This window comes from Meles meles, chromosome 10, assembly GCF_922984935.1.
Source record: "Meles meles chromosome 10, mMelMel3.1 paternal haplotype, whole genome shotgun sequence".
NCBI lineage: Eukaryota > Metazoa > Chordata > Mammalia > Carnivora > Mustelidae > Meles > Meles meles.
In genome coordinates, this window is record NC_060075.1 from 54,468,497 (window position 1) to 54,488,173 (window position 19,677).

Consider the following 19,677-nt stretch of genomic DNA (forward strand, 5'->3'; position numbering starts at 1 on the left):
ACCCCCTCCCCAGAGAGATCCAATAAAACGATGTTAAACACAGAAGCCTGGGCATGGCTCTACTTTGCTGTGGACTCAAGGAATGAGACCTGTAGTGAACAAATCAGGAACCAGAAAAAGCAGGTTAGAGAAGCATCAGCCAACTACCTGGCAGGGAACAGCAGTTGTCCTTAAATCAGGGTAACGGGGAAGAATCTAGAAGGATATTGGCAAAGGTGGGTATCGAGCAGGGAACCAAAGGGAGAGAGCTGTGCCACAGATATTAACTGAGGAATGCTTAGTGGACGTGTGCCTGTAGGGACAAGGGAATGAAGGACTTACAAAATGTGGAAGGGATGGATCTTACAGAGACATTTTAGAGGAGAGTGACCTGCCATTGAAGGACATAGTTATCCTGATGTGACACCGCGGGGAGGGAGCCAGGGAAATCAATAGCCTGACCTCACTCTCCTCTCTCTCCCTCTCATTTCCTGCCAGGGCTCCTCAGGGCCAAACCAACCAGAAGCTAGAGGGCAAGGAGCCCAGTGAAGTGGCTCTAGGGTTAGCCTGGACAGCCTAGACAGCCTCTGGGTCACAGAGTGGGTCACAGAGTGGGGAGGAGGATCAACAGAAGATTCTGACCCCAGTAGCACACCAGGCACAAGCATGTGTCGCTTGCAGAGGTCAAACCTCATTTCCACAGCTCACAGTGGGAAAGCTAGAGGCGGCAACACATGACCTCCAGGATGAATTCTGGAAAATGCAAGCATCTGAAGAGTAAGCAGGTGGGCACAGTCAACCTGTTCTGAATCAAAGCATTACCGCTATTCATATATGGCTATTCTACGTGTATGTACAAACACGCATGCACTTATATGACATATTAATATATTTATAGAAATGATTTATTTATATCTCAGTGCTCCATATGAACTAGTATTGTTTTTCACTTATTCAACAAACACTGAGTTTTTAACATGTACAAAGTGTGAATAGGGTAATGTTCATGTAAAACTGACAAAGCCATACAGGTGCTAATTTCATCATATTAGCCTATTCAGTTAGCTTTCAATTTATTTACTAATACTGTATCTTCAGGTGATCACACAAAATTTCAGTTTTTATTTTTTATTTATTTTTAAGATTTTATTTGTTTATTTGACAGAGGTCACAAGTAGGCAGAGAGGCGAGCACAGAGAGAGAGAGGGGGAAGCAGGCTCTCTGCTCAGCAGATGCGGGGCTTGATCCCAGGACCCTGAGATCATGACCCAAGCCAAAGGCAGAGGCTTAACCCACTGAGCCACCCAGCACCCCAAAATTTCAGTTTTTAAAACTAAGACTGAAAAAAGAAATACAACAAAATAAAAACAAAGCTGAAATAGATTTAAAACATAGGCAAAAGACTGAAATAAGCATTTCTCCAGAGAAAATATGCAAATGGCCAATAAGCACATGAAAAGATGCCTGATATGACTAATTATTAGGGAAATGTAAATCAAAACCAGAGTGATATACCATTTCACACCCATTAGGATGGCTGTCATAAAAAAAAATAGAGAAAATTACAGGCGTTGGTGAGAATGTGCAGAAATTAGAATCTTGTACATGGTTGGAGGGAATGCAAAATGGTGCAGCCACTATGGAAAACAGTATGGTGGATCCAGTGAAAATTAAAAATAGAATTACCATATGATCTTGAAAGTCCACTTGTGGGTATATATCTAAAATAACTGGAAGGACTTAGAGATATACCTGTATGCCCATGTCCACAAAAGCATTATTTGCAACCATCAAAAGGTAGAAGGAGCCCAAGTATCTACCAAAGGATGAATGGATAAGCAAGATGTGCTGCATACATACAATGGAGCATCATTCAGCCTTAAAAAGGAAGGAAATTCTGGAACATACTAGAACATGGATGAACTCTGAAGGCATTATGCTAAGTGTAACAAGGCCACCACAAAAGACAATTACTATATGATTCCAGTTATAAGAGGTACGTAGCAGGATCAGATTCAGAGAGGGCAGGGCACATGGGGTGCTTACTGTTTAATGGGTATGGGGTTTCCACTGGGGAGGATGGAGAAAGTTACGGAGACAGTTGGGGGTGATGGTTGTTTCACAATGTGAATGTACTTACTGCCACTGAACTGTTCACTTAAACATGTTAAATGTTTTCTGTTATGTATATTTTACCACAACTTAAAAAAAAAAAAAAAAAAGCAGTACTCACGGATTCCAGCCCAAATCCTGTGGGTTCACATACAGAATCCCTGCTCTGGAAACAGTAGCTGGGGTTGCAGTCCGCAAGTGGTGAATCTCGAAGAGCAGCCTCATGGAGGGGGCAAGGGCTATGCGCTCATTGCTGGCCAAGGTCAGCACCTGGACAGAGCAGCACAGCATGAAAGAAGTGCTGCCATTGAGGGGCAAAGGCTATGCAGCCAACTCAGAACACCAAGTACTCCCTCTCCCGGGCCACCCTCCTCAGTACAAGTGCCCAAAGTGATGAGCTTGCTCTCCCGAGTTGGAAGAGTGGTGTGAATAAAGATCTCGGTTAATCCCAGACGGGAGCTCACTGACCCCTGAGGAACAAACTCACCAACACGGACTCATTCATGCCAAACACTAAGTGTCTGCAGTAATTACTACTGAACAGAAGATATTTGTTCTAAGAGTTGATTACATGAAAAGGCCTGAATACCACAAAAAAGCAAACTTTCTATAGAATCTGAAATACCACAATTATCAATTGTGCTAGAGAAACTCATGCAAGTATAAAGATCTCAGACCTACATTTTATGATGAACAGTGTCTTAAAGAGGAAAGCGGTAATTACCGCAAATTTAAGGGGGTTCGTAATTCTGTTCTGTAGCAAGGATGATTGCCTATTTCTTTCTCCTAACCCTAACCATAGACCTTGTGTTGCTTTAAGTGGTGTCTCACGGGCCTGGACTATCACGTTTTGTCTTTGCTGGGAATGCTGGATTAGCCACAGCAAAAATGCTTAGAAATGCATTTATACTCACTCTTTAGCGATAGGAATTACTTAATTCTAATAGCTAAATTTCATCAATTTACACGGGCACAAACTCACCCTTTTATTATCCAAGTACTGCATACATAACCAAAGATAATAATTTGTCTGGTTAGACAAATTAGAATTCTAATGGTTAGACACCATGGGAAAATGGTGAGGCGTGTATGAACTAAATTCTCGGTATCCATCCCTCTTTAAAGGTGGTTAAATTTATGCAGACAAGAAAAATGTTATTTCCCTTCAACTCTTTAACAACAAAATTAAGAGCATTATCAGGATAGTGCCACTTACCAAAATAGCTATTACACGAAGAACATTGGGCTAATGATTAAAAACTGGTATTCCATTGAACAAGTGAACAGATCTTCCTACACTCCGGGTATGGTATTTGTTTAGCACTAAGGTATTATTCACCTTGTTGTCATCCATGACGGTATTTAGTGACTCAATCCACATGGGATCAATATCTCCATCCAGGATGATCCATTTCGGCCCATCATGCTTAAGATTCGCTTGTTCTCGCAGAATGGATGAGAAGAGACCTACACATTCAGAGTAAATGATCCACAAGAAAAAATGCTCCATACCATTCCCCATCAGGGAACCACAAATCAAAACCACAATGAGATACTACATTACGCCAGTTAGAAAGGCTAAAATTAACAAGTCATGGAAAAACAAATGTTGGCGAAGATGCAGAGAAAGGGGAACCCTCCTGCACTTTTGGTGGGAATGCAAGCTGGTGCAGCCACTCTGGAAAACAAGAAGTCAAAAACAGAGCTACCCTATGACCCAGCAATTGCACTACTGGGTATTTACCCCAAAGATACAGATGTAGTGAAATGAAGGGGCACCTGCACTCCAATGTTCAAAGCAGCCATGTCCACAGTCACCAAACTGTGGAAGGAGCTGAGATGCCCTCAACAGATGAGTGGATAAAGAAGATGTGGTCCATATACACAATGGAATATTACTCAGCCATCAGAAAGGATGAATACCGACCATTTACGCTGACACGGATGGAACCAGAGAGGAATTATGTTAAGTGAAATAAGTCAGTCAGAGAAAGACAATTATCATATGGCTTCACTCATATGTGGAATAAAAAGAATAGCACAGAGGATCATAGGGGAAGGGAGGGAAAACTGAATGGGAAGAAATCAGAGAAGGAGACAAAGCTTCAGAGACTCTTGACTCTGGGAAACAAAGTGAGAGTTGCAGAAGGGGTAGTGGGAGAGGGATGCGGTAATAGGGTGATGGGCATTAAGGAGGGCACGTGATATGATGAGCACTGGGTCTTATACTCAACTAATGCATCGCTAAACGCTACATCAAAAACTAATGATATACATTGGCTAATTGAATTTTTAAAAAGCTAATATAGTATGGAGTTACATGCTCTTTATTTCTAAAATAAACCATTATTTCTATAGGAAGCTTTTATTAAGTAAATAAATTTGCTGGGGCACCCAGGTGGCTCAGTCAGTTAAATGTCTGCCTTCGGCTCAGGTCACAATCTCAGGGTCCTGGGATCCAGCCCTGTGTGGGGCTCCCTGCTCAGCAGAGAGCCTACTTCTCCCTCTCCCTCTGCCTGCTGCTCTGCCCAATTGTGCACTCACGCGCTCTCTCTCTCTCTAATACATACATAAATAAAGTCTTAAAAAAAGGTAAATAAATTTGCTATACATTTGCTTTCTCTTTCTGATGGGCAATGTGGGATACCTTTTGAGCTATACCTGGACTGCAGACCAATGAACAAGTTTCACTTCCGTGAGGATGTGCCTGACCTTCTCTGAGGCTTTCCCACATGTCAAAAAAAGATAGTAGCTTCCTCAAAGAACAGGTGTGGGGATTTATAGGGGCTAACATACATGTATGTTACACCAAAAAAAGACATTATCCTTTTCCATGTACATACATTATCTATTTTAGGCCAAATACTAGTTTGTTTTAACTTTCTCTGTTTTTCTACAACAATATTCATGGGATAGAATTCTGAAGTTAATTCAGAGGTGTTTTACATTTCTTTGAGAAATTTGGTCATTGGCTTAGTAGTTTAAAAGATGAGAAGATAAAAACATTTTTTTTTAAAGATTTATCTTAGAGTGGGGGGAGGGGCAGGAGAGAGAGAGAGAGAGAATCCTTAAGCAGACTCCCCAAAGAGCAGGGAGCCGGACGTGGGGCTCAATCCCAGGACCCTGAGATCATGACCTGAGCCGAAACCAAGAGTTGGATGGTCAATTGACTAAGCCACCCAGGCACCCCGATAAAAATATTTTAAACACACAGTCCTTTTTGCTGTCCCTACTTTTTCAGGTATTGCGTACATTACATGATATATGTAATAATCATTGCTTTTTTCAAAACTCAAGTATATAATATTGTGAGAAAAACTGTTTTGATGCACATATGTGGAAAGTTTCATTTCCTGCGAAGTATTTTGTGCAAAGATAAATGACAGTATGCAAAACCTACTACAACTTATTTAAAAAAAAAAAAAAAAAGCCAGCCACCTTTCCTAATGATCACGGATCTGAATGGCTTACACAGGTTTTCAGCATAAACTGGTATTAGTCCTTTTATGCCACCATCCTTTAGAAAAAAATGACAGAAAGGCCAAGAACGAGTTTCAATTGCCCCCAAATTACGGAAATAGGCACACACATGGTAAGAAAACCGAGAAGGGTGAGACGTGCTCCTATAGACAGGATCCTCAGTGAAGCCTTCTCTGAGGTGGCACCGGGACCAGACACTTCCTTACCTTAAGACACACACATTACCTGTAGCACTGCAAACAGTGGGAACATCAAGCACGGGGATCCCGCAATGGGAAGACGCTTGGCATGTTCAAGGAGGAGCAAGGAGGCCAGAGTGCATGGATGATGGTAGGTGAGGAGCATAGCATAGGAAATGAGACCAGAGCTGGGGGATGAGGGATCTAATCACACAGAACCTTGTAAGCCTGGGATTAAGGCTGGATTCTAAGGGAGATGGAACCCACTGGAAACTGCAAGCAGAGAATTTGTATTCTCAGGAGCGCATTCTGTTGTGTGGGAAATGAACTGCAAGGAGACAAGAGCAGGGACGATGGCACAAATACAGACCACAGGTGACAGTCCAGGCAGAGAAGGCAAATGGTACCGGAAGACAACAGATTAAAGGTAAAGCCTACAGGATTTGCTGTGAGGCTGAATGCACAGCGTGAAAGGGAGAAAGGACTCAAAGATGGTGCCCAGGTTTGTACATTTACTGAAATGGGAAGTAAGATTGTAACAAGAGGATCTGCTTGTTTGCCAACACTTTCAGGACAAGGAACATGTCCCATTAACTTCTGTTTCTGGCAATACAGACCTACAATAGTGTCTGTCTGAAACTCAGTCTGTGTCTTGCATCCCATACTTCACAGGTTCTCCTGAGGCATTCAAGTTCACTTCTTGCCTGGTTTACAGGGAGCCCCGATGTAACTGACATGGGATAAAATACACAGCTGAGTGCAAACTTGCCGAATACAAATTGACCACTTATTCAAATCTGGTTTTAATTTATTGGTTATAAATGCTGCTGTGAGCTGCTCCATTTCCGATAATGCTGACACATAAACAATAAATCTACAACTATGACTGAAATTGGCCTGAACTGAGAAATGGTTTTCTGGATAAGAAAAATGTTAGCACTTGTAAAGGGGAAATACTACTTGCCATCTTTCCATTCTCGAGTAGCGTGATGTATGAAACCAAAGAGTTCATCTGTTGTCACAGCTTTGGGGTTTAAGTCAGTCCAAGTAGGTTTCTGTTTTGTGTTAACATATGTTCGGTTCAATGTTCTCAAAATCTGAAGGGAAAAAGGAAAAAGCTAAGAAAATTAATACTCCTGTAAGGAAAATGGAAAGCAAATCATTTCTAAAGGAATTTTCTTCTTCATGTTACGTTCCTAGACATCCTGAGTATAGTCAGTATGGGGAAAAACGGACATGTGCACATTTTCATAACCATCTTGAAAAATGTAATCCTACCATCTCTAAGGATCTCTTCACTGGATTCTTGGAACCATGTAGACTAAAGGAAGTCACTCTATCATTTAATATTTTTCACCACATGTGCAATAAGTCAACAAGTGTTCCCATTCATGTGGGGGAATCCAGGCTGCTTGTACGCAGGCGCATGAGAATGGCTTAGAGTGTGTTAAGACAGAGACGGCTGGGCCTAATCCCAGAGCGTCTAAGGCAGCAGGTCTAGGGTGGGACTGAGGATTTGGATGGCTAATAACGTCCCAGGTGATGCCCGTGATGCTAGTGGGGACGTGTTCTAACACCCGGTGACCTAGAGCCACGGTTCTCAGATGGAGATGGTCTGCACTTGAGGGAGAGGGCGTGCTACTCAACAGAGGCCATGGGAGCAGCTCAAGAGCCTGTGGCGAACGTACGGGGCAGCCTCCACGACCAAGAGTAATCTGAGCCAGCACGGGAACCGTGAGCACAGCTGAGAAACTCTGATCGAGATGACCGAGAAAAAGCCTTGAGTAAGATTCACCAAGTAGACGCTTTTTCTAGGTCTGTTTAAGTAACTGACACCCTAGCTCTGTTATCTCCCCCAAATATCCTTTTTGCCTGCTCTCAAAAGTCATGGCTTCTATTTTAGAGCTGCATCATGCTAATCAATCCACAGGCCTCCAGAGGGCTGATCAACAACTGCCAAGTACTTTGGGAGAGTAAGTGGCTATGTAGCCGGGTCCTGAGTCCCAGTGTTCTAGTTCTATCAGCTTAAGTGAAGGTTGGCTGGGACACAATCAGTGGAGACTAGATGAAAGAAACTGAATGCCTTAGGAATATTAAGCTTGTATTTTTAGAAACCATTAATCTACTGGAAATTATAGAATTTAATTTTATCCTTCCCTGAACCATGGCCCACATCTGAAACTTCCTCTAACAAAATAATTACAGGTCTATCAGTTATCCACTTCAATATTTCAATTATTACATTTTTCACTAGAAAGTTCTGATACCAGGCCTCCCTTTGCAATTGTTTCCACTTTGGGTTCAGATCTAAATCCTGGCAAGTTCTGTACACACCCATGCTCTAAAGTCTCATATGCCCAGTCTGATTATTTTTAGTCTTTGGCTACTCAGTATGTTTATACCCAAGCACCCTGAATTAAAATGCAGGCAGTTCTGCATAGACTGTCTGCCAACAAGGAAAATAAGTATGTTGCCAGGATTATTGGTAAGATCAAACAAAATCAAGCAGTGAGGTAAAAATGGAGATAATAATACCCAGAGCATACCATCACCGTGCACAATAAAACACACGTAATGCATCCAGCATAGCACATAACAGGTACCCCCAAAATGTGGGTTTTGCTGTCTCCCTTGCTTTTCAACGTTTCTTTCACCCCTATAGAGGGCTCTGTTTCTGAGAAAGTACTGAAGGAAAATATTTGGGTTTTTCTTACTGATATGGGAAGGAGAATCTAAAATAACTTGGGAGAGAGAAAAAAGTAGTTTTGATGAATATGGAAAGCCCAATCTTCTCTCAGCTTGCTTTTCCTATTTCAGCACAAGGTTCTATGTGTTGCGTTCTCCCTGCTGCTAATATGGAAAAAAGAAAATAATAGCGTCCATTGATCAAAAAAGCTGTATTAGAATCTCAGATTCTAACTCAAAATTATGGGGGACTTTGGCAAAGGGAACTCTTAAATAGAAAAGAAAATATGCCTGACCAAAACGTGTTCCTTCCAGGGGTGAAAACAAATAGGCAATTTACCATACCTTACTCTTGCCCGTGCCTGCATTTCCAACCACAAAGACCGAGTGCCGCACAGCCAACAGCTCCTCAAGCTGGACGACCTGTGACCAAACAGTCACCGGTTCCTTCAATGAGTTGGTCATTTCAAAACAAAGCAAAAAAACACAACCAAGAACCTCACCCCCCAACCCTGAAAAAAACAAAAACAAACAAACAAAAAAAACTCGACCGGTTTTCTGGCTTAATTCTTGGCTGACAACTCAAGCCAGCTCCCAACGACAAAATGACGTTCCAGGAAAGTTCAAAGACAACCACAGTTTCAACTGCCAACCACAGTTTCTCCTGAGTCTCCCGAAGTACAACGTGGGGGGACAAACGGAGAGAAACCATTCCTTGGCGAGTCACTGCCACAGGCCGGGCGAGGTACACTAGTCCTCGGTACATGGTAGGCATGACTTACAAAACCATTGCCTCTTCACAAAGTGTTGAACAAAAACAGTACAAGGCTAATGACCTACACCTGAGTAATGACTTAGCTCCTTCATGATATCTAAAGTAGATACTCTCTATGTGTATTCTAACATCTGTGCATTCACTGTGCCCAAATTGAGCACGCATGGGCACAAGCCCTGAAGTCAGATGTCGTACGTGTGGACATTTCTTTCCCCACTAAAAGCAAGTACTAAGGATTTACTTGTAAGTTTCTCGAAGGTGGAGAGAAAAAAGAGCAAAAGTAATTTCTGGTGCATGTCACCAGGAACAACAAAGAAATTTTTGTGGACTGAAGAAAAGTATGCTCACACTTAAAACCGTGACTTAATCATAGTCCTACTCACAGAATGGAACTCTAAAATAATTATTTCTATTTACTGGTGTAAAGCCGGTCCATTTAGAAAGCTTTAGAGAAAATATGAAGATTGCATAAAGGTCCGAAGAATATGTAAGTTCATGTTTTGGTTAAAGACCCCTGAAATGCAGTCATTCTCACAGCAAATCCCTAGAGCCACCATGAGAAGCACGCGCTGCTTTTACTTTAAGAACGAAGCTCTCCTCGGGCTGCAGCTGGAGCTCCACGGTGGCCTGCCTGACCGCCCGCTCCAAGTGCGGTGTCCTCCTCCGGGCCACGTCCAGAGCGGGAAAGAGGTCACCAACCAGGCCCAGAAACACGGGAAGGTCGTCTGTTACTATTTTAGGCAAATTGAAGTCCCTCAGTGCTCTCATGAGTACCTAGAAAGAAAACACTTGATTGAGGAAGCCAATACAGGGTGTACCAGACATGTTATTTTCAAACCTTGTACCCAAAGCACGGGCTATTGATACTGGTCCTCCCTTAGGATGGCGCCCTATCTACAGGAAGGGTAAATGCTGCCAAGCTCACGTATCAGAACACCAGAAGGCTCTGCTGGTATCCCGAACCTCAGACTCAAGTCAGGGAAGAGGCTCTGTTCCGGCAACTATCTGTTTTGATCTTGACAAAGCATCTAAGGCTCTTCCCTCTTTAATCCTCAAACTCCAGGATATAATTAACCAGGCCTATCAGCTCATCGTCTTCAAAGATTCAAAGAGAATCTCTGCGAATCTCAGAATGATAAACCGAACCCTTTTTAGTGTGGGTATTTGTTCTATGTTGGCTGAAAACCAAAGAGGGCTTTAGATTTTTAAAAGCAGTAACTTAAACATCAGCGTGACTTTTACAGAAAGAGATAAGCGACCCAGCAACACTGACAACATAGCAAAGAAAGGCAAGAAAATCCCTACCCAGCGGTGAATGATGACTGAAAGGAAGAGAAAAGTATTATGGAAGCAGAAATTATGTAAGTGTCCTTTAACACGAAAAGCAACTCACAGGAATAGACTGTTTTCAATTTCTGAAGCCGTACAGAATATATACAGTGCTGCAGAGCCGCTGTTCTCACTCTTTAATAAAGGAAAAACGCTTCCAAAAAAATTAGGCGGCAGTTATTTTTCTGTCCCCCCGCTGGAATGGAACCGCCCCAGCAGCTGTGACGAACCACCTGAGCATTTCACTGGTGTCAGGCGACCGTTCTTCCCGTTCCACTCCTCACACTCATCTTACGCCCATGAAAGGGACGCACTTCACCCCATGAGATTTGTTTTTACTGACTTTTCAGGATTAATTTCCCAAATCAATTCATTAGATTTTCTAAATGTTCCTCAGAGGAAATCAACCAGTGATTGCTGAATTATGTGATTATGATGGCCAAAATATTTTCTGTAGCTGCTACCTCAAAAGCCTAGAAAGCCCCCTTTTCTTTCCTGTAGTCATATCCTTATACTCAGGAATCGTTATTATTCATAACGTAAGAAATGCCCGTCCTTGGGATGTTCTACGGAAACAGAGATTCTGTTTGTTCAAAGTTGCGCTAGGCACGGCGTCCCACCCGGGTGTCTACTCTCATTTCTGTGAAGCTGTTGAGCCACTCACGCCCCAGAACCAAGTCAGCACTGCGGTACCTGAGCTTCGGGTCTATTTTTATCTCCTCGTTTCAGAGAGCCAGCTACAACCAGCACAGATTTAATAGCGCGAAGTCCCCAGTCATAATGATCCTAAAAATCAAAACATAGGTTATATTTTCTCAAACATTTTATGAGGAAGTAAGGTTCTCATTCCAGAGGTAGAAGTCAAAAGCTCTAAGAAAAAGAGTTCAGATAAACACATGCTTTAAGGGTGTGCAGTAGTGTTTTCCTCTCCTCTTTGCACTGTGAGAACCATGTCCCCTCAGCTTCCTCCTGCCTCTTCCCCCTGGCTCTCTGCCTCTGTCAGCAGATCTCTGCCCACAGCACTGAGCTGCAGCGGGTGCCCCAGGCTCCAGTCACCTTTCCGGCTCTTCTCCGCAGAAACCTGCGAACTCAGGAGTGAACTACCTGTGTGTTTTCACCTCCAAACACGGCCCACTTCTTCAGCTCAGTGGACAGTCCTGTGAGTCCACCCCTCCCAGGCCCAGATCTCTACTTGACCTAATTACTCTACCTTTCTTTTTTTTTTTTTTAAGATTTTATTTATTTATTTGACAGAGATCACAAGTAGGTAGAGAGGCAGGCAGAGAGAGAGGGAGAAGCAGGCTCCCTGCTGAGCAAAGAGCCTGATGCAGGGCTCGATCCCAGGACCCTGAGATTGTGACCTGAGCCTAAGGCAGAGGCTCAACCCACTGAGCTACCCAGGCACCCCTACTCTACCTCTTCATCACTCGCACACTCCAGCACCGATGTTGGTGTTGAGCACAGCCCAAGCTGTAGTATTGAAACTTGGTGATAAAATAGTACCTCTCCTTTGAGACTTTTACATAATCCCGAAGGAAGATGCCTTTCACAGGCTCAGGGCTCCTGGAGAACAGAGCCCAGATCTATTCCCTTTTGTCTTCTAGGTCCCAGCACGGGGCACTGCCCAGGGCACGTGCTCAGGAAGGGGACAATGAGTGAACAGGCTGATCACATATAACAGGCATACTGTCTTTTGCCTTTTATCTACAACCCACAGAGTGACACCCTTTTCTCAGATATCTTCCAACAATGCCTGTGGGAAAATCACTGCCCTCTCCAAGTATCATTGTCTATAAAAAGGCACATAAAAGAATCTAACCACTTCACAGGGCTGTTGTAGGAATGAAACGAGTTAATGCTTTGTGGGCAGTGAAACAATATATCCATGTATAAATATGTCCTTCAATCCATTAGTGCATTAGTAAATTCAATTTAGTAGGTCTTGACCATCATTTCTGCTGGTAATAAAACAGAACAGAATAGAATGGAAAATACCAGAATGCACTACAAATAGGAAAGGTAAGGAGTGTTGGGTAAAAATTCTTGTTTCACAGCTGTGCATATAACACACATGGCTGTGTTCCTGAGCTCAACAGAATAAGCAGTTTTTGCCGTAGGTCACGGTAAAAATAATCAGTGGAGAGCCACTGATGCAGAAGGAGACTAGGGCTTGTGGTGAGGAGGGGAGGGGGAAAGCCAGGAGTGTGGAGGCCAGAGGGGTGCTTAGTCAGTGCCGTAAGAACATTAAAGGAGAGGAGGTAGGAGAAATTCCGGACCCAGGTTTAAGAGGATCTGGGGACTCTCCTAAGCATGTGAATGCAACGAGTGCTACAATAATCTTCACCATCTTCATTGTGTCACTCCATCGGACAAAAATGTCCACTGGTCACTACAGGAAACAAACTGAGGGCTGCTGGAGGGGCGGGGGGGTCGGGGATGCAGTAACTGTGTGATGGGCATTGAGTGGGGCACGTGATGCGATGAGCACTGGATGTTATACGCAATTGATGAATCATTGAACTCTGCACTGGAAACTAGTAATGTACTGCGTGTTGACTAATTGAATTTAAATAAAAATTAAGTTGAATTTAAAAAATGTCCACTGGGGGGGGCCCTGGGTGGCTCAGGAGTTAAGCGTCCAACTCTTGATTTCAGCTCATGGCTTGACCTCAGGGTCATGAGACAAAGCCCCACATCAGGCTCTGCACTCAGTGGAGAGTCTGCCTGAGATTGTCTCTCTCCCTGTCCCTCTGCCCCGTCCCCCTCAACACGGGCATGCTCTCTTAAATAAATAAATAATTTTTTAAAAGACATCCACTGGTTCTTCTTAAATCCATCCCTCCAGCTTAGAAAAGTACCAGTGAGTGTTCCTAATTTGGCCCTTCTGTCCTGGTCTCTCTGCCTCCCCTCATCTCATCCATGACACTTGTCCCGTTGGAGAGCACTTCTCGCAACTGTTCTTTTACCCCCAACACCTCCCTCTTGTACCTATGATCAACTTCTCGTGATTTTATTTCACATAAACTGAATCTCCCAAGTCCTCCGAACCCAGGAATCTGAGTGCTTCGCTTCATTTGCTCTTGTTTACCATCATCATGATCACTGGCAACAAACATATTACTTGGATATAGGAAATGCTCACTAAATGTTTAAACAGGACCACAGGGAATGGATGTGGTTGCAACTCTGTGTTGTTCCGGTTCAATGACATCCCTTTCTTCTGACTCCTGCCCATTATAAAATTAAAATGAACTCCTTGCAAAAATAAAACGGAAATTACAAACAGGGAGAAAAATAAAAAATACTCAGTCTTAGTACCCAGAGACAAAAATTAAAAAGCACACACATATGTATATATATATACGTACATATATGTATGTGTGTGTGAGTAAGTGTGTATACAATGCAGAGAGTCTAAAATAGAAAACACATGTAAGCTGTATATCACATCTAGTTTGGTATGCTGTTTTCTGCATGCAACACTGTCATAAACATTTTTCTGTATTATTAAATTCACTATGACTTCCCCCACCATGTAAATCTAAAATGACAACGTGAATTTCTCTCTCACATCCCAAATACCGCCTCAGCAACAGGTAATTTAGAATGAGTACCTCTGTCAGTACAGGTAACTACGTGGTTCTAACTGTGGCATTTTAATACTTTCATGCTGGAAGAGCTGCAAAATAATGTCACCAGGAATTAATGAAAGGTCATCAAAAGACTGAAGTCAAAGGTGGCCACGAAGCTGAATTTAAAAATAACAAGGCTGATACTGATGTCATTTCTGTAGCACATCAGCAGCTTCGGGGAAAGATCAAGAAGCTATAGGGACGGCACAGGAATACAGGCACAGCGCAGGGAATATAGTCAGTGGTACTGGCAGAGCCTTGTAGGGTGACGGGCGCAGGCACACTTGTGGTGACCACGACATAACGTATAGAGATATGGCATCATTATGCTGCCGACTTAAAAGGAATGTAGCATCATTTTCAACTATACTGGAAAAAAAAAAAAAAAAAAAAAGAAAAAAAAATCCAAGCTAGGAAGGAGAGTAAAGAGTAAGTTTGACCCACTTCAGAGACTAGGGACTTTCAGAGCTAAAGTAAAAACAAAAAAACAAAAAAGCCAACACCATCTGCAAATAAAACGTGACCACCAAAACGAGAGAAATTTTCATTTAAAATTTGAGGGGTTCTTCAGAAAATCAGCTTTTACTTCTTTTGACTCTTATGGACACTCCTGCCATCCCTTACTAGAAAATAATGTTCTCACCAAGAAAAGGACACATCATAAAATTCCATGTTTAATTACAGCGTTGCTGAAGGTTAAAGAAAATCACAGAGCCCATCGATTAAAAACTGTGCGAAGTACCAATAAAACAGTCAACTTAAGGGGCACCTGGGTGGCTCAGCTGGGTAAGCGTCTGCCTGCAGCTCAGGTCACGATCCTGGGTTCCAGCTCGGGTCATGATTCCGGGGTCCTGGGATTGAGCCCACCCCAAATTGGGTTACCTGCTCAGCAGGGAGTCTGCTTCTCCTCATGCCCCTCGCCAACCCCCCCTTCCACCTCCTATACTCGCTTTCAAATAAATAAAATCTTTAAAAAAAATGGTCAACTTAAAATGTCTCAAATTTAATTTTAGAAAAAAAATTTAAAACTGTACAATAAAGATTTTCAAAATTTTAAAGAAAATTAAAAAAAATTACTCCGAAACATCTAACAGCATCTATATTTCCAAAGCGGTTTTAATGGGATGTAAAAACCAAGCCAAGGGAAAAACCACTCACCTGCTTGGAGAGGAGCCCCCTGCAGAGCGTGTACAACGTGACGAACTTGTGGGCTAATGAACGAGCGTCTGCAAACCCTTCAGCAACTAACATGATTTCACAGATTAGCTCAATGTCAGGGGCCACCATGGCACAGGGCCTAAAAAGTGAGTAAGAGAATCAGCTTTCTAATGTTATAAGGTAGTAAGTACAAATTGCTGATATCAAGTGATTAATTTGTATGCATATTCTCACCGTTCCCAAGCAACTCACAATTCCCTCTGTCCGTCACAGTTAACGAGACCCTTCATTTCAAATAAAAAAAATGCCCCATTTGTTAGTAGATAACGTGGGCAACCATGGAATGTGTGAAAAAGGTAGAAGAATAGGTGTAGGAGTTTAAGGGAAATCTCTAAGTATATCCAGTCCACTCCTTCAAGTTGTCCCTGCAGAAAGGGACGTGGTATCCTGTGGTAGAGGCCACCTTTACCTGTGGCCAGCGCTAGGCTCCTCAATGTTTAATGACCAGCTCTCCAAAATAGAACGTTTGCTGGTTTCCATGCAATAAATACCTCCAGCAGGGCTAACCTCCATCTAGCAACATGGGCTTGGGAAGAGAGGCCCAGTAGCACACCACCACGCAGACAAAATAGGCAGAAAGGACCTGAGAGCATCAATACTAAACACAGAAATTCAATTAGGCAGCGATGCGTTTTGAGTACTCCTCACCTGTTTTGAGTACAACCGTATGTCCATATAATTTAGTTTCTGTCAGCAACCACGCTTAACCACAAACTCCAAAATTTAAGTTCCAATGAAAATTTAACCATTGGCTCTTTTAAGGTGGTACAGGCCAGTTCTGGTGTGCCACTACCTGAGGCCAGCATGGTTAGACTTTTTTTTTAAAGATTTTATTTATTTATTTGACACAGAGAGAGAGATCACAAGTAGGCAGAGAGGCAGAGAGAGGGGAAGCAGGCTCCCTGCCAAGCAGAGAGCCTGATGCGGGGCTCGATCCCAGGACCCTGAGACCATGACCTGAGCTGAAGGCAGAGGCTTAACCCTCTGAGCCACCCAGACGCCCCATGGTTAGACTTTTAAGATAAAAATTTACTGAAATGTCACGTTTAAATCCCCTTTTTGGAGGGGGACTTCCAGAAAGTCTTCCCCAAAGACCACTGCCATTTAAAGCACCATCTGAAAAAATTCCATTCAGCTGAAGTGCAAAGGAGGAACCAAGTAAGCAAGCAAGCCTGTGATTTTAGACATCATGAAGTACACAGTCCAGTAATATTTATCCACCTGCTCTTGCAGATAAAATTACAGTCAGCTTCATGCATATCTAATTTTCACGCTGAACATGCCTAAGTTTCTTGGCATCTGTGCCCTGAGTCCTTCTATTTAAACTAAGCCTGCATTTCCTCCATGTTTTGTACTCTATCATACAACAGAAACAGTAAAGATCAACAGCAAATAGGGGACAGAAAAGGTAGTAAATTGTCTGGCACGGTACGTACATTACTATTGCAACCTGAATTTACTGAGCACTTTCTTCCCACTGTACAGGTTCTACAAGCTTTTCACGCACTCTCTCCCTCAATTCACACGACTCCAGGAAGAGGCTACTCTTCTCCCCTGTATTTTGCCAAGGTGCAGGCCAAGGTTCTGAGCTGGGTGAGCACACGCCCCAGGCCCCATGGCAGGTCAGGGGTGGAATCATGGGGCTCTTAAGGCTCAGGCATACTGCCTCCACTCACAAATGCTACCTGCATCATCCAAATTGTCCTTCAACCTTTGCAGATGCAAGTACTAGCATCCCAACATCAATGACATATCTTTAGTTAGACCAAGTTCAGGAAAATATCGTCAAACAATTTCAAGCTTTAAGACCCAAGTGAAAACGGGCAGGAGATGAACTGGGAGGCAAATGTAAAAACACTGCATAGAGGTTTAAGTTTCAAATCAAAGTATTCTATAATCATGACATTGCTACAATATCATTCTCTGAAATCATTTTTCAAGAAAAACAGACATCACGGAGCTGCCATGCTTGACAAAGCTGATCTAGGAGGAAAGGAGAACATTCAGTAAAGCACACTAGAGTAGGTGACTGGGAAAAGAATTCAGTTTAAATATTCCTATTATCTGCCAAAAGAAGTTCTTAATAAATAAAGCACATTTTAAAAGTATAAAAATGAGAAGAAAATACAAATGAAACATGGTTAAACAGATGGATGGACAAGCAAATTTTAAACTCAGAAGAAATCATACTAAAAACTAGAGGTTCTTACATTATAGGTTAGGCAGTGTATCCTTCTTAAGGCAGACAGTGAAGAACAATATATACTGTGAACAGCAGAGAGCTCTTTAAAAATGTAACAGACAAGCCTCTAGCTCAACAAAGCAAGGGAAGGAGAGAAGACACGAATGACCCAAGACACACATGGACCACAGGACCTCACTACTGATAACAAGGGAATATCATAAATTAATGCCAATGCATTCAGTTAGCTAGATCATGTGGAGAGATTTCTTTTTTTTTTATATTTTATTTATTTGACATAGAGAAATCACAACTAGGCAGAGAGGCAGGCAGAGAGAGAGGAGGAAGCAGGCTCCCTGAGGAGCAGAGAGCCTGATGCGGGGCTCGATCCCAGGACCCTGAGATCATGACCTGAGCCAAAGGCAGAGGCTTTAAACCACTGAGCCACCCAGGTGCCCCTGTGGAGAGATTTCTTAAAAGATGCAAATTATCAAAACTAATTCAAGAAGAAAAAAAAATCTGAATGACTCCATGTCTACTAAAGAAATTGAGTTTAGCACTGAAAAAACTTCCACAAAGGAAAATCTAGGCCCAGATGGCTTCATTTACTAATTCTGTCGGGTATTTAAGGGATAAATAATACCAACCCTACACAAACTGAAGAAAATAGACAAGAAAATTACACAAGGTCAGCGTCACCCTAATGCCAAAACCAGATAAAGATAATACAGAAAGTACACTACAGACCAACATCCCTCCTGGCATAGATTTCAAAATCCTTAACAAAGTAGTAGCATATGGAACTCAGCAACAAATATAAAAATAGCATCTCCTGACCAAGTGGAGTTTATCCCAGGAATACAACATTGAAGAATTGTTTAGCATTTGAAAAATCAGTCAGTATCATCCAGCACATCAACAGAAAAAAGGAGAAAAGACAGGAAAACTATAAAATAACACTTCTGGAAGAACACATACTCGAAAAATTTTGCAACATGGGATCAGTCAAACTTTCTCCACTAGCCTATTTTAAAGAGCAAACGGATAAATTGCACTTCGTCAAATTTAAAACTGCTACCTTTGATGGACACCATTAAGAAAATTAGGACAGTTGCTGGGGGGAGGTGGGATTGGGAGAGGGGGAGGGGGCTATGGACATTGGGGAGGGTAAGTGCTATCGTGAGTGCTGTGAAGTGTGTAAACCTGGCGATTCACAGACCTGTACCCCTGGGGATAAAAATACATTATATGTTTATTAAAAAAAAAAAAATTTGGAAGGGGAGGCGAACCATAAGAGACTATGGACTCTGAAAAACAACCTGAGGGTTTTGAAGGGCCAGGGGTGGGATGTTGGGGGAACAGGTGGTGGGTAATGGGGAGGGCACGTTTTGCATGGAGCACTGGGTGTTGTGCAAAAAGAATGAATACTGTTACGCTGAAAAAATAAATAAAATGGGAAAAAAAAAAAAGAAAATTAGGACAAGCCACAAGTTAAGAGAAAACATATTTGTGATACATGAATTTAAGGAAGCCCACAGAGGACAGCCCTTCACAGAAGTGAAGTGTGGGAATGGCCCGTACATTACACGAGAAAATGTTCAACATCATTAGCCATCATGGAAATGCAGCAGACAACACCCACAATGACACACCACTACTTATCTGTTAGATTGGCTAAAACCGACAAGACTGCATATACTAAGTTTTGATGAGAACGTACAGCAAGTGGAATTCTCATACACTGATGGTGAGACTGTGTGTAACACAGTACAACCACCTTAGAAACCAGATTGGCAGACTCTGATGACGTCAAACACACATTTGCCATGAGACTGTCATTCATAGATATCTACCCAAAAGAAAATGTATGTTCACACAAAGATCGTAGATGAATGTTCATAGCAGCTTGATTCCTAAGAGCCCCAAACTGGAAACAACCCAAGCATCCTACAACTGGTGAAAAGACACACAGACGGGAGTGTGTCTCCACGACAGAGTGTTAACCACCTACTAAAAGGAACTCCTGCGACACTCAACTTGGAGGGATCCCCCAACCCTGGCGTTCCAGGAAAGAGGCTAATAACACAAACAAGTCCACGCTGGATG

The 19,677-nt window shown here is 42.6% G+C and overlaps 1 protein-coding gene across 1 annotated transcript in view; it reads right to left on the bottom strand.

The window, feature by feature from the left end:
- Positions 1-19,677, bottom strand: part of DNAH11 (dynein axonemal heavy chain 11) — a 325,583-nt gene that overhangs the window by 170,318 nt on the left and 135,588 nt on the right. Inside the window, exons 36-42 of the mRNA XM_046021406.1 lie at positions 15,330-15,468; positions 11,233-11,325; positions 9,790-9,984; positions 8,781-8,858; positions 6,711-6,847; positions 3,431-3,581; positions 2,213-2,361 (exon numbers count right to left, since the gene is read on the bottom strand). Of these exons, the coding sequence (XP_045877362.1) occupies positions 2,213-2,361; positions 3,431-3,581; positions 6,711-6,847; positions 8,781-8,858; positions 9,790-9,984; positions 11,233-11,325; positions 15,330-15,468 (942 nt within the window). The remainder of the gene's footprint in view (positions 1-2,212; positions 2,362-3,430; positions 3,582-6,710; positions 6,848-8,780; positions 8,859-9,789; positions 9,985-11,232; positions 11,326-15,329; positions 15,469-19,677) is intronic.